General features: G+C 66.5%; 3 protein-coding genes across 9 annotated transcripts; 1 reads left to right on the top strand and 2 right to left on the bottom strand.

The window, feature by feature from the left end:
• Nucleotides 1–2,238: 2,238 nt before the first annotated feature.
• On the bottom strand, nt 2,239–3,590 carry ATP5ME (ATP synthase membrane subunit e). The gene is made up of 4 exons (XM_008150922.3): nt 3,508–3,590; nt 3,286–3,340; nt 2,618–2,716; nt 2,239–2,317 (listed from the first exon to the last, which is right to left on the bottom strand). The coding sequence occupies exons 1-4, from the start codon at nt 3,541–3,543 to the stop codon at nt 2,292–2,294; spliced, it is 216 nt and encodes a 71-aa protein (XP_008149144.2). The 5' UTR covers nt 3,544–3,590; the 3' UTR covers nt 2,239–2,291.
• On the top strand, nt 3,546–9,177 carry MYL5 (myosin light chain 5). 7 transcript variants are annotated; one of them, XM_054708844.1, is made up of 10 exons: nt 3,546–3,628; nt 5,662–5,849; nt 6,266–6,302; nt 6,490–6,602; nt 6,740–6,847; nt 6,988–7,063; nt 7,647–7,751; nt 8,128–8,206; nt 8,712–8,760; nt 9,023–9,177. In XM_054708844.1, exons 2-10 carry the CDS (start codon nt 5,808–5,810, stop codon nt 9,122–9,124), a joined length of 711 nt encoding a protein of 236 aa, XP_054564819.1. In that variant the 5' UTR covers nt 3,546–3,628; nt 5,662–5,807; the 3' UTR covers nt 9,125–9,177. The 7 variants fall into 7 exon arrangements, with proteins under 7 accessions (XP_054564819.1, XP_054564841.1, XP_054564826.1 ...); XM_054708866.1 differs by lacking the exon at nt 3,546–3,628 and adding an exon at nt 3,669–3,743; XM_054708851.1 differs by lacking the exon at nt 3,546–3,628 and adding an exon at nt 4,306–4,368 and having other exon boundaries at nt 5,759–5,849.
• An 11-nt stretch (nt 9,178–9,188) lies between these two features.
• SLC49A3 (solute carrier family 49 member 3) lies at nt 9,189–16,614 on the bottom strand. Its single transcript, XM_054708822.1, has 10 exons — nt 16,072–16,614; nt 13,325–13,483; nt 12,996–13,209; nt 12,777–12,853; nt 12,022–12,159; nt 11,768–11,884; nt 11,226–11,378; nt 10,854–11,011; nt 10,638–10,747; nt 9,189–9,914 (listed from the first exon to the last, which is right to left on the bottom strand). The coding sequence occupies exons 1-10, from the start codon at nt 16,204–16,206 to the stop codon at nt 9,685–9,687; spliced, it is 1,491 nt and encodes a 496-aa protein (XP_054564797.1). The 5' UTR covers nt 16,207–16,614; the 3' UTR covers nt 9,189–9,684.
• Between the last annotated feature and the right edge of the window lie 425 nt (nt 16,615–17,039).

The raw sequence follows: 17,039 nt of genomic DNA, 5'->3' as shown, positions 1-17,039 counted from the left end.
TGACCTGGGCCTGTGCCTGGGGCTGGGCTCCTCGGCACCATCTCACCGACCTCACAGGGGCCTCCCTTAACCAAAACCAGGGCTTTGAGGTGCTGGTGTGCTGCTCCCCATATTCCCTTCCACGTGCACACGAACTCGTTTTATAACGAAATGGGCGAGAAAGAGCAGAGCCTGGCTCTCCCTTGGTACGGCCCAGCCCCGTCCTGTCCTCGGGCCACATCCCTCCCTGGGTGTCAGAGGAGCTGGAGATCCGCGTCTCACCTGAGGCATCAGCCCCACCCTGTGCCCAGGGCCTGGTCCAGCTGTGTCTCCATTACAAACCGCACCCTTAGGGGATCCCACCTGGATGCCCGACAGAGTTCCTGTGCTCCCCACACACACATCTGTGGTGGATGATCATTCCTTTTTTTTGCCATCTTCTGGTGCCATTTAATTTTCAAGTTGTTTTGCTTCTTGATTTGAAATGCTTTCCCTTTCTTATACCCATACTAGAGACCCAGTGCACAAAATTCATGCACTGGCGGGGGGGGGGGTCCCCTCATTCCAGCCTGCACCCTCTCCAATCTGGGACCCCTCAGGGGATGTCCAACTGCTGGTTTAGGCCCAATTGACATCTCTCTCACAATCCGGGACTGCTGCTCCCAATACTTGCCTGCCTGCCAGCCTGATCACCCCTAACCACTCCCCTGCCAAGCTGATCGACGCCTAACTGCTCCCCTGCCAGCCCAATTGCCCCCAACTGCCCTCCCTTGCAGGCCTGGTCACCCCCAACTACCCTCCCCTGCAGACCTGGTCACTCCCAACTGCTCCCCCCCCACCACGGCTTGCCTGATTGCTCACAACTACCCTCCCCTGCTAGCCATCTCTGACCACATGGGGGCAGCCATCTTGTGCAAGGATGTGAGGGTAAATTTGCATATTACCTCTTTATTATATAGGATTCCTTTCTCCTTGAGAGCCCCCAATGTGGTTTCCTTTCATTTTGGGGACCCCCAAGCATCATTTTCCCTCGAGAGCGATGCACCTCTTCAAAGCTCAGAGAACCCAGGCTGGGCCAGAGCAGAAAGCAAGGACAGAGGATGGGCTGTGGCTTAGAGGCCTGAACAGTGAGCTTGCAGGCTGGTTTGGGGGTGCTTCCTGGGCCGCGGAGGACCACACTCAGCTCAAGCAGCCACAAGGGGCCGTGTGTGTCCTGAATGGCAGCTCTCCAACTGCAGGTTGAAGAACGTGGCTTCTAATCTGTATGTGCCAACAGACCATAAACTGCCAAAGCAAAAGGGCCCGTAAGCGCTACCTAAACCAAACCCCATCTCCCAGGGAGCTAACTTGCCCAGGCATCCAGCTAGTCCGTGCCTTACCTTCTGAGGCAGAGCAGAACAGTGCTGCTTGTGACTGGCTGTCCCTTGACACACAGTCCACACGTGTGTCCAGGCACCCAGGACCGTAGCCCTGGCATTTCCTGGAAGCCGAGTGTACCTGCCATCACTTCCCAGCCAGTTCTGAGACTGAAGCCAGAGCCAATCGGAGGTGACAAGGGAATCCTGTCATGCCAGGGACTAGGGAGCAATGGCCAAGTTCCTGGGACTCCAGCGGGGCCATTATGGCTGAGTTAAAGCTAGGATTGGCAGGCAGAGGGACCTGAGGTGGCAGAGTTGAGGGGAGGGGGCAGAATGAGCCAGCAACCTGAATGACTTCACACAAAATAGTCTCAATTCCAAAGCGGCACCTTGACCTTCAGCTGCTGGCCCGACGGGCCCTCCCCGGCCCTCAGGGGAGGACGCCACGTCAGCACTCCTTTGCCTCCTCTGATGCTCCCCGCACCTTCCTGTCTCCTCTCCTTACGCCTTGGGTTCCTTTTACTCGCATCCAACTGGTGTCTTCTTCCTTCTCCCCCCAACTTGGATTCCACCCACTTCCACACCCCTTTGAACTCTCCCACTTGATTCCCCACCAAATCCTCAGGCTCCCCCAACCCCCGGGTGCCTTTGGTATTTCCGCAGTCGGCCGCAGGCGTCTCAGATAAAGTGGACCCAGCCCTGAGGCTCCCGGGACCCCAGGCCTCCCCCTCCCCCCACCCCGCCAGGTTTCCGGGTGCTCAGGCCCACAGAGCATAGTAAGGGCAGCCATTGTCCCAGAACATGTGGCCTCTCACGAGGCAGCCCTGTGGTGGGTGATACTTGTTCAGAAACCCCTCCCGCCCCGTCACTCGCACACTGAGGACTCAAGGAGAGCCAGAGCCAGAGCCTCACACAGCACAGAGCTTTATTCATGGCACTGCTCCGAGAGGGCGCTCACTTCAGGATGCTGTCGTCACGGGCTGGAAGTCGAAGGAGAGCAACTTAAAAGGAGCCCTTCGGCTTCTGGGCGCTCAACACTCCACACCCAGCCCCCATGGAGCCTGACTAGGCTGGGCTTCAACTCCCGCCCCTGGTGGCCTCATCCCTGCACGTCAGAGGGAGCCGTGTGCATCCAGGCCCTGTGGCCTCGCCTAAGGCGGGGTGCCACTCCCCTGGACCGCCCCCTGGGCCCCTCTCCTCCACTGCAGGTCGCTAGAAGCTGATGTTTGTTCCAGAAAATCTGGGCGGAGGACAAATCTGTAAGATTCAGACCCCAGTACCTTCTGCCAGTTCTCTCTCGATCCGTTTCAGCTCATCCTGCCTCTTCTTCTCCTCGGCGGCTAGTCTCCTCTCCTCTTCCGCCCGAGGCTTCAGGTAACCTGTCGGGGGCAGCGGGAAGGAGGCACTGCCAATGAGCTTCCTCGCGGACACGCTCCTAAAAGCAGCTCAGTCCCAGCCAGTGCTCCCTTCCGGTGCGCTATGAACCCCACGTGCCTGCTTTTCGTTCTCCTTTACCTCCACGTCGGCAAGGCCTGCAGGGCACCCCTCAACAGAGAGCCCCGCCCAGAGAGGGCGACTGGGTCCCACTGCCCAGCGCAGCTCTCGCCCACCCAGCTGTCAACCACCACCGGTTTGCAGGCCCCCCGAGTTCTCAGACCCCCCCTTCCCAGACACCCCAGGTTCCAGGCCCCCCCAGGTTTCCAAGCCCTCCGTGTTCCCAGACTCCCCTCCCCCCGTTTCCAGGCCCCCCAGGTTCCCAGACACACATCCGTGGCTCCCAGGCCTCCCCAGGTTTCCAGGCCCCCCAGTTCCCAGACCCCTACCCCCCGGTTTCTAGGACCACCCCCCCCCCCCCAGGTTTCCAAACACCCGGTTTCCAGGCCTCGGGGGGGCGGTGCCGGGTTTACGGGGCGGCATTGCGGGAACGGCGGGCAGCCCCGTCACTCACTGTGGCGCTTGGCTCCGTAGGTCACGCCGAGGAACAGGGCGGAGTAGCGGCAGAACTGCGGGGAGAGGGCGGTCAGAGGCGGCGGGAGGGGCCGGGGTGCGGGGTGAGGGTGGGGGCCGGGTCGCACCACGGGGTTGGGGGTGCGGGGGGAGGCGGGCGATGTCGCACCGCGGGGCCCACGCACAGCCGAGCGCCGGGAGGCGGCTGCGAACCCTAGTTCACCTTGACGAGCGGAGAAACCTGCACCGGCGGCACCATCTTGTCCGTGACGCTCGCACCGGAAACACAATCCGGGCGGACGAAGACGTCACAAGGCCCCGGAAAGCCGTGAAGTCGCAAAAGTGTACGGGAGCCAGCGCATGCGCCGTCGGCGACAAGCGAGCGCGGCGCCCCCTGGCGGCCAGAGGGAGCGGTGCGCGCCGCAGGGCGTACGTGTGACGTCACCGTGCGCGCAGGAGGTCGGGCGGCGCGGGGGCGGTGCGTGCGCGGGGGCGGCGGGTGAGCGGGGCGGGCGACGGCGCGGGTCCCGGGGAGTGAGCCGCTCGCAGCCCGGACGCTCGGGCGGAGCGAGCGCACGCGGAGGCCCGCGCGCCGTGGCCCGAACGTTAAGTCTACGTCAGGCCCACGCAGTGCGGCCAGCCACGCCCCCGGGCCGCCCCTGGGCCCCTCTCCGCCGCCGCAGGTCGCTGGGAGCTGATGTTCGTTCCGGAAAGTCTGGGCGCCCGGGGTGGGGCGGTCCGGGACGCAGCGTCCCCCGGCCGCCCGGGCAGGCGGCTGAGCCCCGCACTGTGGCCGCGGGGCCCCTTCCTGCGTCCAGCCTGCGCGGGTGCCTGCCCACCACCCCGGGCCAGGCTCCCGGGAGGAGTCCCCCTGCAGGGCCGGCTCCCTGGGTCGCCCCGCTCCTGCCCTCGGGACCTGCAGTCCGAGGTCCACCTGAACCTGGGCCTCAGGGGCCTCTGGGCGGAGTCCACGGTCGCCCCCGCGGGGTCCCTTCCCCTCCCGCTGAGCCCCCTCGCCCCTCGGAGCAGCCGTTCCCCCAGCTTTGTGGGCAGCGCCCCTGAGAACACCGCCAGGCAGACGCAGGTGTGCAAGGGGCTGCCCAGCGCCCCCGCCCCCGCCCCGTGCTGGCGCAGGGTTCCCATGGCAACTGGCTGGGGCCCGCCCCGGGGACTCCCCACGCGAGCATTCTGCCCCCGCCCCGCGCCTTTGGGAGAAGCTCCCTGAGAGCCAGGGCTTGGGGCCCGGAGGGTCGGCTCTGCCGGCTGCCGTGGAAGGGGCGGGGGCGGGGGAAGCCCACTGCCTACTCCTCACCAAGCCCCGGCCTGAACTGCACCTAAAGGGGAGGGACTGCGGGGCACGAGGCTCAGACAGGAGTAAGTCTGATCAGTGCATCTGGGACGGAGGCGGGGAGGGGCCCCTTCCAGGGCCCGGCGCTCTCAGCCGCCTTCTCCGCAGTCCTGGCCCGGTGTCCCGGCTGGAAAGTCGCTGTGCTTTTCCCGGGCTGGGGAGGCTGGAGGCGAGGGGACGGGGGGGAGGTACAGGCCCTCTCCTGGGTGCAGGCCTCCACCCTCAGGGCTCCCGGAGGGAGAGAGGAGGCTCGCGGACCCCACAAGGTACAGGATAAACCGAGTGCCCACACGCAAGCACATGCGTCTTGCCCCGGAGCAGTTGGGCGGTGACCTCAGGTGACAACCATCTTCACCCTTCCCTGGTTTTAAAATAAACCAGGCTCCTCAGCAACTCCTGCTTCCAGAGTCAAAAATAAGTGTGGGGTGAAGGTGGGGCAGAGAGCAGGTGGGGCCACACGCCAGCGCTCCCGCTGGGTGGGGGGTGCCCCAGAGGCACACAGGCACCCCCCCCCCCAGGCAGACCCCTGGAGCCCCTACACCCACCGTGGCCAGGGCCTTTTTCCTGGGGTGGGTGGTGGGGGTCTCACCTGGCTCGAGACACCAGGATGGCCTGCTGCGTCCCTGCACCTGTCAGGGCCAGCTGTCCATGCCGGATCCCGAGATTCTCGGGGGAACCAGGCTGCAGGCTATCTTTAGGGCTGCGCTCAGAGCCTGGCCCGCCCAGGAGCGCCCCCGGGGGCTCTGCTGGCCCACTGCCTCCCCTGCTGGGCCTGTGAGCACAGAATTCAGATGCCTCCCCCCTGGGTGTGGCCCTCCCCACTCCTGCAGCCCGGCCTGGGGTCCCTCCAGGCCCAGCCAACCCCACCCAGCTGGGGACCGTGGAGCCCCGTTTGAGGTGCAGCCCAGGCCCACGTCTCCCACATCCTCTGGGCAAAGCCCCCCCGGCCATCCCTGCGGGTGGGCCACGCCTCCCCTGGTTCCTCGGGGTGCCTGTGGTCCCACCTTCGCTCCGTGTGCCCTGCTACAGCTGCAGCGGAGGCAAGGGTTCAGAGCGGTGCCAGGAACACCCACCCAGCTGTTGTGGCTGCACAGACCCCGCCATGCCCTCATCCCTGCACACCCAGGGCTGCAACTGCTGCCCCGCTGGGGACCAGGACATCAGACTCTGACTTTATGCTAACGGGCACCTACGGCCCTGGCACGTGGGAGGACCAGGTAAGTGCTGGCCCAGCCCGCCCACCTAGCCCTCCATCTCCTCTGTGAACCCAAGGTGGGGACGGCAGTGGTGGCCCCAGCGCCAGGGTTAGGGACCTGCGACCTCTCTGCCTCTAAGGCAGGGAAGTGAGGGCACACGAACTATATGTGGGAGATGCTTGGTGACCAGCCACTGGGTCCACGTCCAGGGACCGGGAGGTGCACAGGATAGCGGGGCTCCTGGGAGGGAGTTGTCGGGAGGGGCCTGGGAGGCTGGGGCCCTGCTGGGCGGGGCAGGAGGGGGCCTCCGAGTCACAAGCTCACTCGGCAGTTGTCCGGTCCCCGGGGGGCCCGAGCCTGCCCTTATAGGGAGTGACAGGCAGAGTGCGAGCTGTCCTGGGGGAGTGGGCAGGAGCTTAAGACGGACGACCCGACAGGGAGGGCACAGACCATCGCACCGGCGGACCTGGCATGGTGAGTGTGCGCAGGCAGGCAGCCGGGCAGGGGTGCACGCGAGCTCTCTCGAGTGTGACCGTGTGAGGGTGTGCACACAAGGTGAGTGTGTGCACAGGTATTGGCGGCTGGGCATGGGGGGATCTGTGCCCGGAGGCTGCCCAGTAACAGTCTGGGGCTGGAAGACGGGTCTTGGCTGTCGCCGTAGCGGGGTACCCAGAACAAACCCATCTACTGCTGGCCCCCTGCACGGTCCGCTGGCTCCTTGGACCCCCAGCCAGCTCCTGGCTGGACTGCAGACGGAGCAGGGCCAAGTTCAAGGTGCGCCTTCTCAGGGCTTCCATGCTCACCAGCACCTAAAGTTGCCCAGACTCCGGCCACTACGGTCCGGTCCGCCGTTCCTCTGCATTGGGTCCCCCAAGGCCTGGCCCGGAGTCTCAGCCTGTGTTCTCATTCAGGCCAGCAGGAAGACCAAGAAGAAGGAGGGGGGTGCCCTCCGGGCGCAGAGGGCGTCCTCCAACGTCTTCTCCAACTTTGAGCAGACGCAGATCCAGGAGTTCAAGGAGGTGAGGCTCTGCTCGTGTAGGAGAGCCCCCCCCCCCCCCAGCTCCTACCCAGGGGCCGCAGGTGGCCAGGAGACCCCGTGGGGGCCTTGCCCAGGGCAGTCAGAGTGGGCGCCGGGCCTCACTGGGCGGCCTCCTTCCAGGCCTTCACGCTGATGGATCAGAACCGAGACGGCTTCATCGACAAGGAGGACCTGAAGGACACCTACGCCTCCCTGGGTGGGTGCCGGGCAGAGCTCCACCCCAGCCCCAGGCCCTCAGCCTTCACCTCTGCGTTGCAAGGGCTGTCACGGGTCACAGGGCACAGGGGGGCGGACAGCCAAGGGGGCGGGGGGCTGGGACTAGGTCCAGGAAGGAACACCACTGCCCAGGACGGGGTGAGAGCTAGAGGCAGGTCCTGCTCCCCGCCCTCCCCATCGGGGGACACACTTTTCCCAGCCTGAGGCGTCCTGCCCGCCGCCCAGGGAGGGCAGGCTGCGTCTGCCTGCAGGGATTCCCACACACCGGCCTTCCCCGTGGGTCCCCTCGGGCCCAGGTGAGGTCACAGGCCTTCCCGCTCCATGGGGGCTCCTGCCCTCCTCAGCAGCCCACCTTCCCGGGTTCAGGGTTCGGGGTTCTAACATGCAGAACCTGCACCCACCAGCCTGGGCCAGGAGTCCCCCATTTGCTGGCCTCCCTCCCCACTTTGTCCTGGGGTCACCGGGAGGACAAGGGAGGTGGGCAGCCCCACGGGCACCTGCCAGGGGGGACAGTGCATGCATCAGCAAGGGCGGGGCTGCCCCGGGACCTGGTGTTTGCACAGGCAAGACCAATGTGAAGGACGAGGAGCTGGACGCCATGCTGCAGGAGGCCTCGGGGCCCATCAACTTCACCACCTTCCTCAACATGTTCGGGGAGAAGCTGACTGGTGAGCCTCGGGCCGTCGCCAACGCGGCAGTCGATTCGGAAATCCAGACGTTGCGCGCGTGAAATCAGACCCCTTGCAACAGCCAGGAGCCGGCATTCTGGGACCCACATGTGTGGCCCCCGCATCTTCCCTATCCCCCCCACCCCCCCAGCTGGGAGCTCCACCCTCAGCCCCAGCCCTGCCTCCTGCTGGCCACTGGTGGCCCCTGTCCCCTCACTGAGTGCTGCCCAGGCTCTGGGCCTAGGCGGGCCGTGAGGGCCAGAGAGGAGCCCCCGGGCAGGAGCTGCCCGTGCCCCAGGCTGTCGGGAGCAGGGGCCGTCGGGCTGAGGGCAGAGTGGGGGGCCAGGGTGGAGCAGGACCGGAGCCTCTGTGGCAGGTACGGATGCCGAGGAGACCATCCTGAACGCCTTCAAGATGCTGGACCCCGAGGGCAAAGGCAGCATCAACAAGGACTAGTGAGTGTGGCCTGAAGGGCACCAAGCCCACCCCACCCCACCCGCTTCCCCAAGGTCCCGAGTCCTCCAGGCTCCCGAGGGTAAACCAGTCCTGCCCACACGCCCCGCACTGGCTCTGGGGCTCCCTGGGCCAAGCCCTGGGAACGGGCTGGTCCGGGTGCCCGGCATCGGCCTCCCAAGGCCCCCCATCGCTGTCCCCATCACAGCCCCCCTCGCTGTCCAGCTGTCCGGTGCTGACTCTTTCTTTCTGTAAAATATGTTTTTATTCATTTCAGAGAGGAAGGGAGAGGGAGGGAGAGATAGAAACATCCATGATGAGAGGGAATCACTGATGGGCTGCCTCCTGCACGGGGATCAAGCCCGCAACCCCAGCATGTGCCCTTGACCGGGACTGAACCCAGGGCCCTTCAGTCCGTAGGCTGACTCTCTATCCATGAGCCAAACCGGCCAGGGCTGACCCTTTCTCCCGAGCAGCCTAACCCGGTGCCTCCCTCCTTGTCCTCAGCATCAAGCGGCTGCTCATGTCCCAGGCGGACAAGATGACTACAGAGGAGGTCTGGCCCGGGCCCCACCCCCCTCCCCCACAGCCCTGGGGACCCCAGGGCTTGGCTGGGGTGGGCCCTGGCCCTGAGAGGCTGGAGGGTTGGTGTGGGTGGGACACCCAGCGGCTGAGCCCCAGCCCCCCTCATCCCCACAAGCACAGAAACAAGCCCAGAGCAGGTTGGAGGTGGGGGCCTGTCACCCTCGGGCAGCACTCCTGGGGACCCACTTGCTCTGCCCTCCCGCAGGGCCTGACACCCACCACCCTGCCCACAGGTCGACCAGATGTTGCAATTTGCAAAGATCGACGCTGCAGGCAACCTGGACTACAAGGCGCTGAGCTATGTGCTCACCCATGGGGAGGAGAAGGAGGAGTGAGGGGTGCCCCCAGCCCACCCCGACTGGTGTGGCCAGTTCAATAAACCTGAACCCACCAACCTGCCTGCAAGTGTCTGTGGGGAGGGGACGTGTCCACCTGGGGCAGGAGGGCCTGGGGGGCATCGGCCTGTGGGACCCTCCATGTGCTCCCCCCCCAGAACAGCCTGGACCACCCATCAGCACGCAGGCCACCCGTCAACATGAGGCTGGGTGTCTGGTCACTCGGTAATGGAGGCGGAGAGAGGCTCTGGGATGGGCTCCTTCCAGGAAGGCCCCCCCCACCCCCGTGCACTCCAGACTCCGACGTCGGGGGGCCCTCGGGGCCCACAGCCCGTCCAGCTCCCCATTACCCATGCCCCCTACATTGCACCTGCACTGCCTGCTGCAGTCCTCGTGCCCCTGCAGGACCCGCCCGGGAGCAGCGGCTGCTGCCCCGGCCGCCTCTCCCGGCTCCTCCCCGCCACGGGCCGCCTCTCCCGGCTCCTCCCCACCACGGGCCGCCTCTCCCGGCTCCTCCCCGCCACGGGCTGCCTCTCGGCCCCTGCACGTCCAGGGAGGCTCTAGGAATGAGCCGCCCCTGCAGTGTCCTTGCCAGGGACCTGGGGGTGCCCCCGCGGGGCCGGGGGGAGGGCCTGCTGGAGGGGTGCGTGGTCCGCGGCCGGGCTCCTGAGGTCCTGGAGGGAGGGCCTCGAGCGGGCCTCGGCCTGCAGGCGCCGGTAGGGGGTGTGGAAGAGGAGTACCAGGCAGCAGCTCAGGAGGGTACACAGGCCGGCCATCGTCAGCATGGACACTGGGGGGACACAGCAGCCGGCCTGAGGCCTGACCATGGAGCCAGCAGAGCCCAGCTGACCCCACTGACCACGACCACAGTGACCAGGGTCAGATCCCGTCCCAGCCCCCCTGCCCCAAGAGCAGGTCACAGACGCTGTCGCTGGCCCGGTCTCGGGGCCCGGGTGCAACACCCCACCTCTCTGTGCCATCCACACTCTGTCTCTCTGTCTGTCTCTGTGTCTCTCCTCTCTCTCTGCCTCCCACCCTCTCTCTCATCTCTTTTTCTTTTCCTGATCTCATTTTAATCCTCACCTGAGGATATTTTCCCATGGATCTTTAGGGAGAGTGGAAGAGAGAGGGAAAGACAGAGACATCGATGTGAGAAGAAACACATCGATTGGTTGCTTCCTGCATGCACCCTGTGCCCTTGACCGGAATTGAACCTGGGGCCCTTCGGTCCTCAGGCCGACGCTCTATCCACTGAGCCACACCGACGAGGGCTTCCTGATCTCATGTTAACACGACTCACACCGGGTACAGAGGTTGGGCTTTGTAAGGGCCTCAGGGCTGCTCCCATCATGCCGAGCTGGGTTCTGCCTGTTGCCCTCTGACCCCATCCTGCCCCTGCCCAGTGGGTGCCCAGCACCCACCCACCACGGACAGCAAAAGGGCCCGTGGAGGGAGGCGCAGGCCCTGCCCTCTCGGCCTGCGTTACGGGGCTCCCGTGGGCCGGGACACTCACCCTTCCAGTCCAGGGGGTCCTGGCCGCTCTGGCAGGTGGAGAAGGATGGTTCCGAGCGGCGCACAGTCAGGGCCGTCAGCAGCACCATGATGAGCACCCCCTCGGCCTGCCTGGACAGCCACAAGGCCCTCAGCCCCGCCCGACACGGCTCCCTGCCCCCCACAGTGCCAGATGCCCCGGTCAGGGTGGCCCCAGCCCAGGCCTGCACATACTCACCCCACCACGAAGACCAGGCCCGCGGCCGCGCCCTCACCCACGGGGAAGGAGCACTCCACGGCTAGCTCCATGGCGATGGGTGCCACCGAGAAGCCAAAGAGCCCGAGCAGGGAGCAGATGGCGGCCAGCGCGACGGTCTGTCCCCGCAGCTGGGACACCTGGGCGGCGAGCAGGTGGGAGGCGCAGTCAGACACCCCAGCCCCGGACGCCGGCCCGGCAGGCGCGCACGGGCTCCGGCCGGCTGAGTGGGGCAGGGGCCGAGGAGGCTGTGCCCCGAGGGCAGGGCCTACGTGCCTGTGGTTGGGCTGCCAGCTGCCCACGCCGGGAGCACCCATCCTCCCCGGGGGTGGGCTCGGCTGCGGGGACGCTCACCAGGGCAAAGGCCACGCAGACCAAAGAGGTCAGACAGAAGCCGATCTTGATGGCTTCCGTGAAGCGCTTGGTCCGGTCCACGTACAGGCCGAGAGCCAGCGCCCCCAGGATCCCAAACACGATGAAGAGAGCCCCGCAGAGGCCTGCGAACTCCTGCAGGAGAGGCCGGGCCCCGGCATCAGGCGCCCTCAGGTCAGGCGCCTCCCCAGGGAGCCCACGGCGGGTCCCTGGGCCGTGCTGAGGCCCCCTGCACCACCGGCTGTGCACGCCCCCGCAGGGCCCCACCCCAACCCGCACGGCCCCCCTTCCACGGCCCCACGGCCCCAGCCCACCGCCGGGGACCGTGTTTGGCACCGACCCCTCACTCACAGCATCTCAGTAGTGCCCACAACAGGAGGTCCCTGCCCAGATGTGGAACCAGGGCCTGGGGAGGTCACTCCGCGGCCACACGCGGGAGCCGCAGAGCAAACAGCCTTCGGGGTGACAGGCTCCCAAAGCCCCGTCCTGCGTGGGCCCCCACCCCGGGCAGGGCGGACACTCACGTTGGAGTAGCCGTTCACGCAGAGGACCTGCTCCAGGAGGGCCGAGAAGCTGGAGAAGATGCCGACGCCACCCCCGAAGCACACGGCCAGGACGGCGTAGGCCTTGTTCCTCGCGAGCTGAGGGCAGAGCCGCTCAGCCAGGAGCCCAGCAGGACAGGCGGGGGCTCCCACGGGCCCGGCCCCCCTCCCCCGGCCCCGCCCCCCGCCTCTCCCTGCCCCAGACCTTCCCCAGCCCCAGGGCCCACAAAACCAACCAGCTTCAGCCCGTCCAGGAACTTCTCCGAGTTGGAGTGGGCAGCCCCCGCGGAGGGCGGGGTGGGGGGCACGCTCTCCCAGAGGCAGGCGGTGGCCAGCAGGCAGGCGAGGCCGGCAGGGATGATGTAGACGCCCAGCTGGGGAGGGGAGTGCACGCAGCACATGTGTGTGCAGGTACACGTGTGTGCAGGTACACGCAGGCCCCGCAGACACATGCACTGCACCGGCCCCTTGGGCGTGCCGCCCAGGCTCCACGCCACCTCACCCACCTCCCTGGGTGGCGTGGGCAAGGGTGAGCCAGGCTGGGGCCTGCCCGTCCGGCGGCCCTGCACCCGCAGCTTTGGCAGTGCTGCGCTGAGTGCACTGCCCGTGTGGCTACCGGGGGGCAGGTGCACACTCTCAAACACGTGTGGACACACTTGTGCACACGAGAGCCAAACACTCATGCACGCATACATCACACATAAACACACATCACACACACACAACGTGCATGTGTGTACCACACAAACACACACGTATGCACACACCACACAAATACGTGTGCGCACCACATAAATGCATGTGTATGTGCATGCACCACACAAACACACACGTGAGCACCACACAAACATATACACACCACACAAATATACGTGCATGTGCGTGCACACCACACACACCACATACAAACATGTGCGTGTACACCACACACATGTGCATGCATAGCACACACATACACACGTATGTGGGTGCACCCCATGAGTCCCCTCACCATTATGGGGACGCCATCCTCCTTCTTCACCAGAGCAGGAGACAACACGTTGGCCAGGAGGATGCCCAGGGGGTTTGCTGGATGGACGGACAGAGACACACGTCAGGTCTGTGTCCCCAGCCCCCAGGGGAGCCCTCCGTCTCCAAGACCTGGGAGCGCAGAGGGGCCAGGATCTGTTCACTGAGCCAGAGGAGATGTCGGCCTCACCCCTCAACTCACCCATGGTGCCGACCATGTTGGCCGTGGCCCGCTGGTGCTCAGGAAACCACAAGGCAGCCAGCTTGGCCGGAGAGAAGATGACCAGGGTCTGGGCCAGGGCACAGAGGCTCTGGCCACCCATGAGGAAGGCAAACGGGGCCTGGGTCCGAATCATCATGGAGGGCAGGCTACGGAGCACGCTCCCGGCGAAGTTCAGCCACGCACACAGGATGGTCTGCAGGGAGCGGTCAGGAGCTCTGCCTGGGGACTCTGGTCTGGGAGGGGCAATGGCCTCCCAGCCCTTGAGGCCCGCCCCATCCCACAGCCGCCCTGAGATGGGTCTAACTCACCGCCCAGCGGAGCCCCACTGAGTCCAGCATCCAGATGGCGGCCAGGCCCGACGGGATGGCCACCACCAGGTAGACCAGTGAGAGCCAGTTGACCTGCTCGGTGGACAGGAGGAAGTACTGGGCGATGGTGTCTGCCACGGGCGCGAAGCTGAGCCACAGCTGCAGGGCACAGGCTGGCGTCAGCCCAAGGGCGGGCACCACGGCCCCGCCTTCCTGGGCTGGCCGCCAGCCTGAGTAAGTGTCCAGCATCCCGTGATGGCCAGGGTCTTCTCCTGGTCACCCGAGGAAGGCTGCCAGGTGGAGGGTCAGACAGCGCGCCTGGACTGTGGACAGCGCTCTCCCTGCAGGCAGAAGGGGGCCAACAGCCGGGCCAGAGCGGCAGGATGATGGGCCCTGCCGGACTAACCCTGCCAGGAGAGGCCGAGTGCTGTCCGGGGAGGTGCTGTGCGGCAGGCGGGCGCCGGGCGTGGCGGGACCACGGAAGCTGGAAGAGGCGTTGGGATGGCAGAGCCAGCGGCCCTGACCCCGGTGCATGGACAGGCCGGGAAGGGGAGCAGGTTTGGGACGATCCTTGGTGTCCGGGTGGACGGGGAAGGAGGCAGGGTGGGAAGAGCTGTGGACGGCCCAGGGAAGAGACGGTGGTGGGCAAGGCCAGCCCCCCTACTCCCCCCAGGAGATGGGGTGTCTTGGAGGGAGAGCCTCCAAGCAGGAGACGCTCCCGCTGTAGGCACCAGCTCTCGCTGGGACTCCACTCAGCAGACCTCCAGCAAACAGTGAGTGCGGCCGGAGGGGGTGGGGGTGGGGGGCTTCCTGGAGGAGGTGACCAGCCAACTGGCCCCTGAGGGGGGAGGGGCCCTGCAGGAGGGAGGAGGGAGGAGGGAGGTGGGCCGGGATGGATCCAGGAGAGGGGTCACAAACCCAAGCTCACAGTCCTCCCGTGGAGAGAACCCAGGAGCTGGCCCTAGGGTCAGAGCCACAGGCAGGGACCCAACTTCCTGACTGAGATTTCTGACCACAGACCCTCACATGACTGAGGTTCTGCAACAGCTGCCTTATCTTCCTCTTTTTAAAATTTATTGATTTCAGAGAGGCAGGAAGAGAGAGAGATAGAAACATCAATGATAAGAGAGAATCATTAATTGGCTGCCTCCTGCACACCCCACACTGGGGATCAAGCCTGCAGCTCCCGGCATGTGCCCTGACCATGACCTCCTGGTTTAGAGGTCAACACTCAACCACTGAGCCACGCCAGCCGGGCCTCTCTTTCCTCATTTAAAGGACAGAGCAGGGGACGGATCTCTAGGTTCAGAGAGTCCCAGGTGGGCCTGGTTGTCTCCTGCCCGCCTGAGCCAGCGGAGGCCACATGGCATGCTCTCCAGACCCGTCCGGCCAAGCAGAGCCCACCCCTCGCTGGCCTCACCCTCACCTCCCTCCTCCCCAGAGCTTGTGACCGGCAGACCCTCCCCGCCCGCTGCCAACTGTTGCTTTTTGGCTTCTTTGGCTTCGAGTTACAGGATGACATGGAGGCCCCAGGCTGCCCGACGGACCAGTCCTGCAGGTCTGTGGGAGGCCGAGGAGTCGCACCCCAGGTGAGAGCACCCCAGGTGAGATGCGTGGGAGCCGGGGCAGCCCTGTGGGCAGTCCCGCAGCCGGCCTGTGCGCAGGTGGCCACGGAGGGTCAGGTGTGGGCTCAGGACAGGCCTCCCCAAGACGCGCCCCTCGGGCAGGAGCTGAAGGCAGACTGCCTCCTCAGGAGAAACGCCGCCTCCGTGAGGAACTTGGAGTGGCGGCCGTGTCCCCTGTCGGGTTATCAGCTTTGTGTCCAGTTATCAGCTGGAGAGCAGGGCGAACGCCTGTCCCTGGACAATTACCATCCTGCAGTGACCCCCCCCCCCCGCCCCCGACATCCCAGGCGCCTGGCCCCATCCTTGGCTCGAAAGCCCTCTGGACCTCACTGATCTGTGGTCTCTGACCCTCCTGAGTGTGAGTTCCCACAGGCACACGCGTGGTTAAAGGCGGTTATTCATCTTGGTGATCTGTCTCATCGTCTGGTTATTGGACCAGCCGGAGAGCCTAGGGTCGCGTTCTTTCTCCAGGCCCCACCCTCTGTTCAAGTTCAGGGACATGGGGGGGGGGGGTGTCCAACCGGGCAGAGGTGGAGAAAAGTTCACTGGCCCAGCTGCCTGCCTGAGACCGGCTGGGGAGAGAGGGGCACAGGCCTCTGGGGAGAGCAACTGGGGGCTCAGGGGTGAGTCTGGGGGAGGAGCAGGCTGGGGGCTGGGCCCCAGGAACTGGCTGAGCCCCTGGCCTGGGAACAAGTCTAGGCCAGCGATGAGGTCACTGGACCCCAGCCGGGGGCTGAGCACGGACGGGCAAGGAAGGCCCTTGAGGGCCCACGAACTGAACCAGAAACCAGGAGGGCGTCAGGGCGCAGGCGGCAGAGGAAGGGGTGGGGGAGGAGGGGGGCGGGGGGGAAGGCCCGGCCCACGTGTGGGGTTTCTCAGGGGGAGAGGCCGTTTATCGGTCCGGGCTCCACAGAGCACAGAACCCTGCACCCCGCACAGCCAGGAGAAGGGGCTCCGGCCCGGCACCCCCGCCCGCCCCCCGGTGGTGCCAGGACCCCCGCCCACGCTCGCCCCGAGCACCGAGCACCGCGGTAGGGACTTCGCGCTGGGGCCCGTCTGGGGCCCCGAGGCCCCGCCCCCCGGTGCCCCCCAAACTCCCCTGGGCTCCCCGACGCCCCCTACCGTGGCGTTGGAGCAGCTGAGCAGACTGACCACCAGCAGGAACACCCAGCGGCGCGCGTAGGCGCGGTAGCCCCGCAGCTGGCCCAGGGTCGGCGACGTGGGGGGCCCCGGCGCGTCCCCCGCCGGCCCCGCCATCGCCGGCGGCAGGAGCGGCGCTGGGGTCGGGACCGCCCTCGGAGGAGGGGCCCGGAGCGCGGGGCGGGGGCGCGGGTCAGTCCCGCCGAGGGCCGGGGCCGGGGCCGTGGTGAAGCCGACTCTGCGGGGGTCCAGCGGGGAAGAGTCGGCCACCCGCTCTGAGACCCGGCCCCTCCCTCCGGGGGCCAAGCGCCGCCTCCGTGGCCCCCGCGGCGGGCACGCCCACGTGGGTGGGTGCGGGAGAGGGCGCCCGAGGTCCCAGCGTTTCCTGAAAGGGCGTGGAGAGGTCCTCGCGCCACCCCTCGACCCCGGAGGTCCCAACAGGCCGGGAGCAGCCAGGCCCGCCTGCCACCGAGCGAGGAGCCCGGACTCCCCTGCCCGGCCCTGCAGGGAGGCCGGAACCGGGCCGGCGGCGGGGCCGGCGGGGCGGGAAGGCGGGGCGAGCCTGTCCTGGCCCAGGAAAGGGCGGGCTGAGCCTGCCCCGAGGTCAGTGCCTGCAGGTCAGCTGAGAAAACACGCAGAGGAGGACGTGGTTTCTGTCTGTTGGAGAGGCCGGTGGCTGGAGGCAGCGAGGAGGGGTGTCCCCACCCGCAGTCCGGGGGTCCCTCCGCTCCCCACTGCCCCGGGGGAACTTCCGAGGTCACCTGATGCCCCGGGGGCTGCCATGCGTGGGCTTGGTGTGCGCTGAGTGCTGCGGGGCCCACCCGCTGGGCCCCTGTGGCTCAGATTCCGGGCCTCCTCCCAGGCCTGGGCCCTTGTGTGGAGCTCACTGCTCAACAAGGCTGAGGACAGAAGGCCAGAGCCAGCCCACAGCCGGACGTGGGAACCAAAGT

The sequence above is a fragment of the Eptesicus fuscus genome, chromosome 2, assembly GCF_027574615.1.
Source record: "Eptesicus fuscus isolate TK198812 chromosome 2, DD_ASM_mEF_20220401, whole genome shotgun sequence".
NCBI lineage: Eukaryota > Metazoa > Chordata > Mammalia > Chiroptera > Vespertilionidae > Eptesicus > Eptesicus fuscus.
Note: the sequence above shows the minus strand (reverse complement) of the source record. Positions and strands in the feature narration are given on the sequence as shown.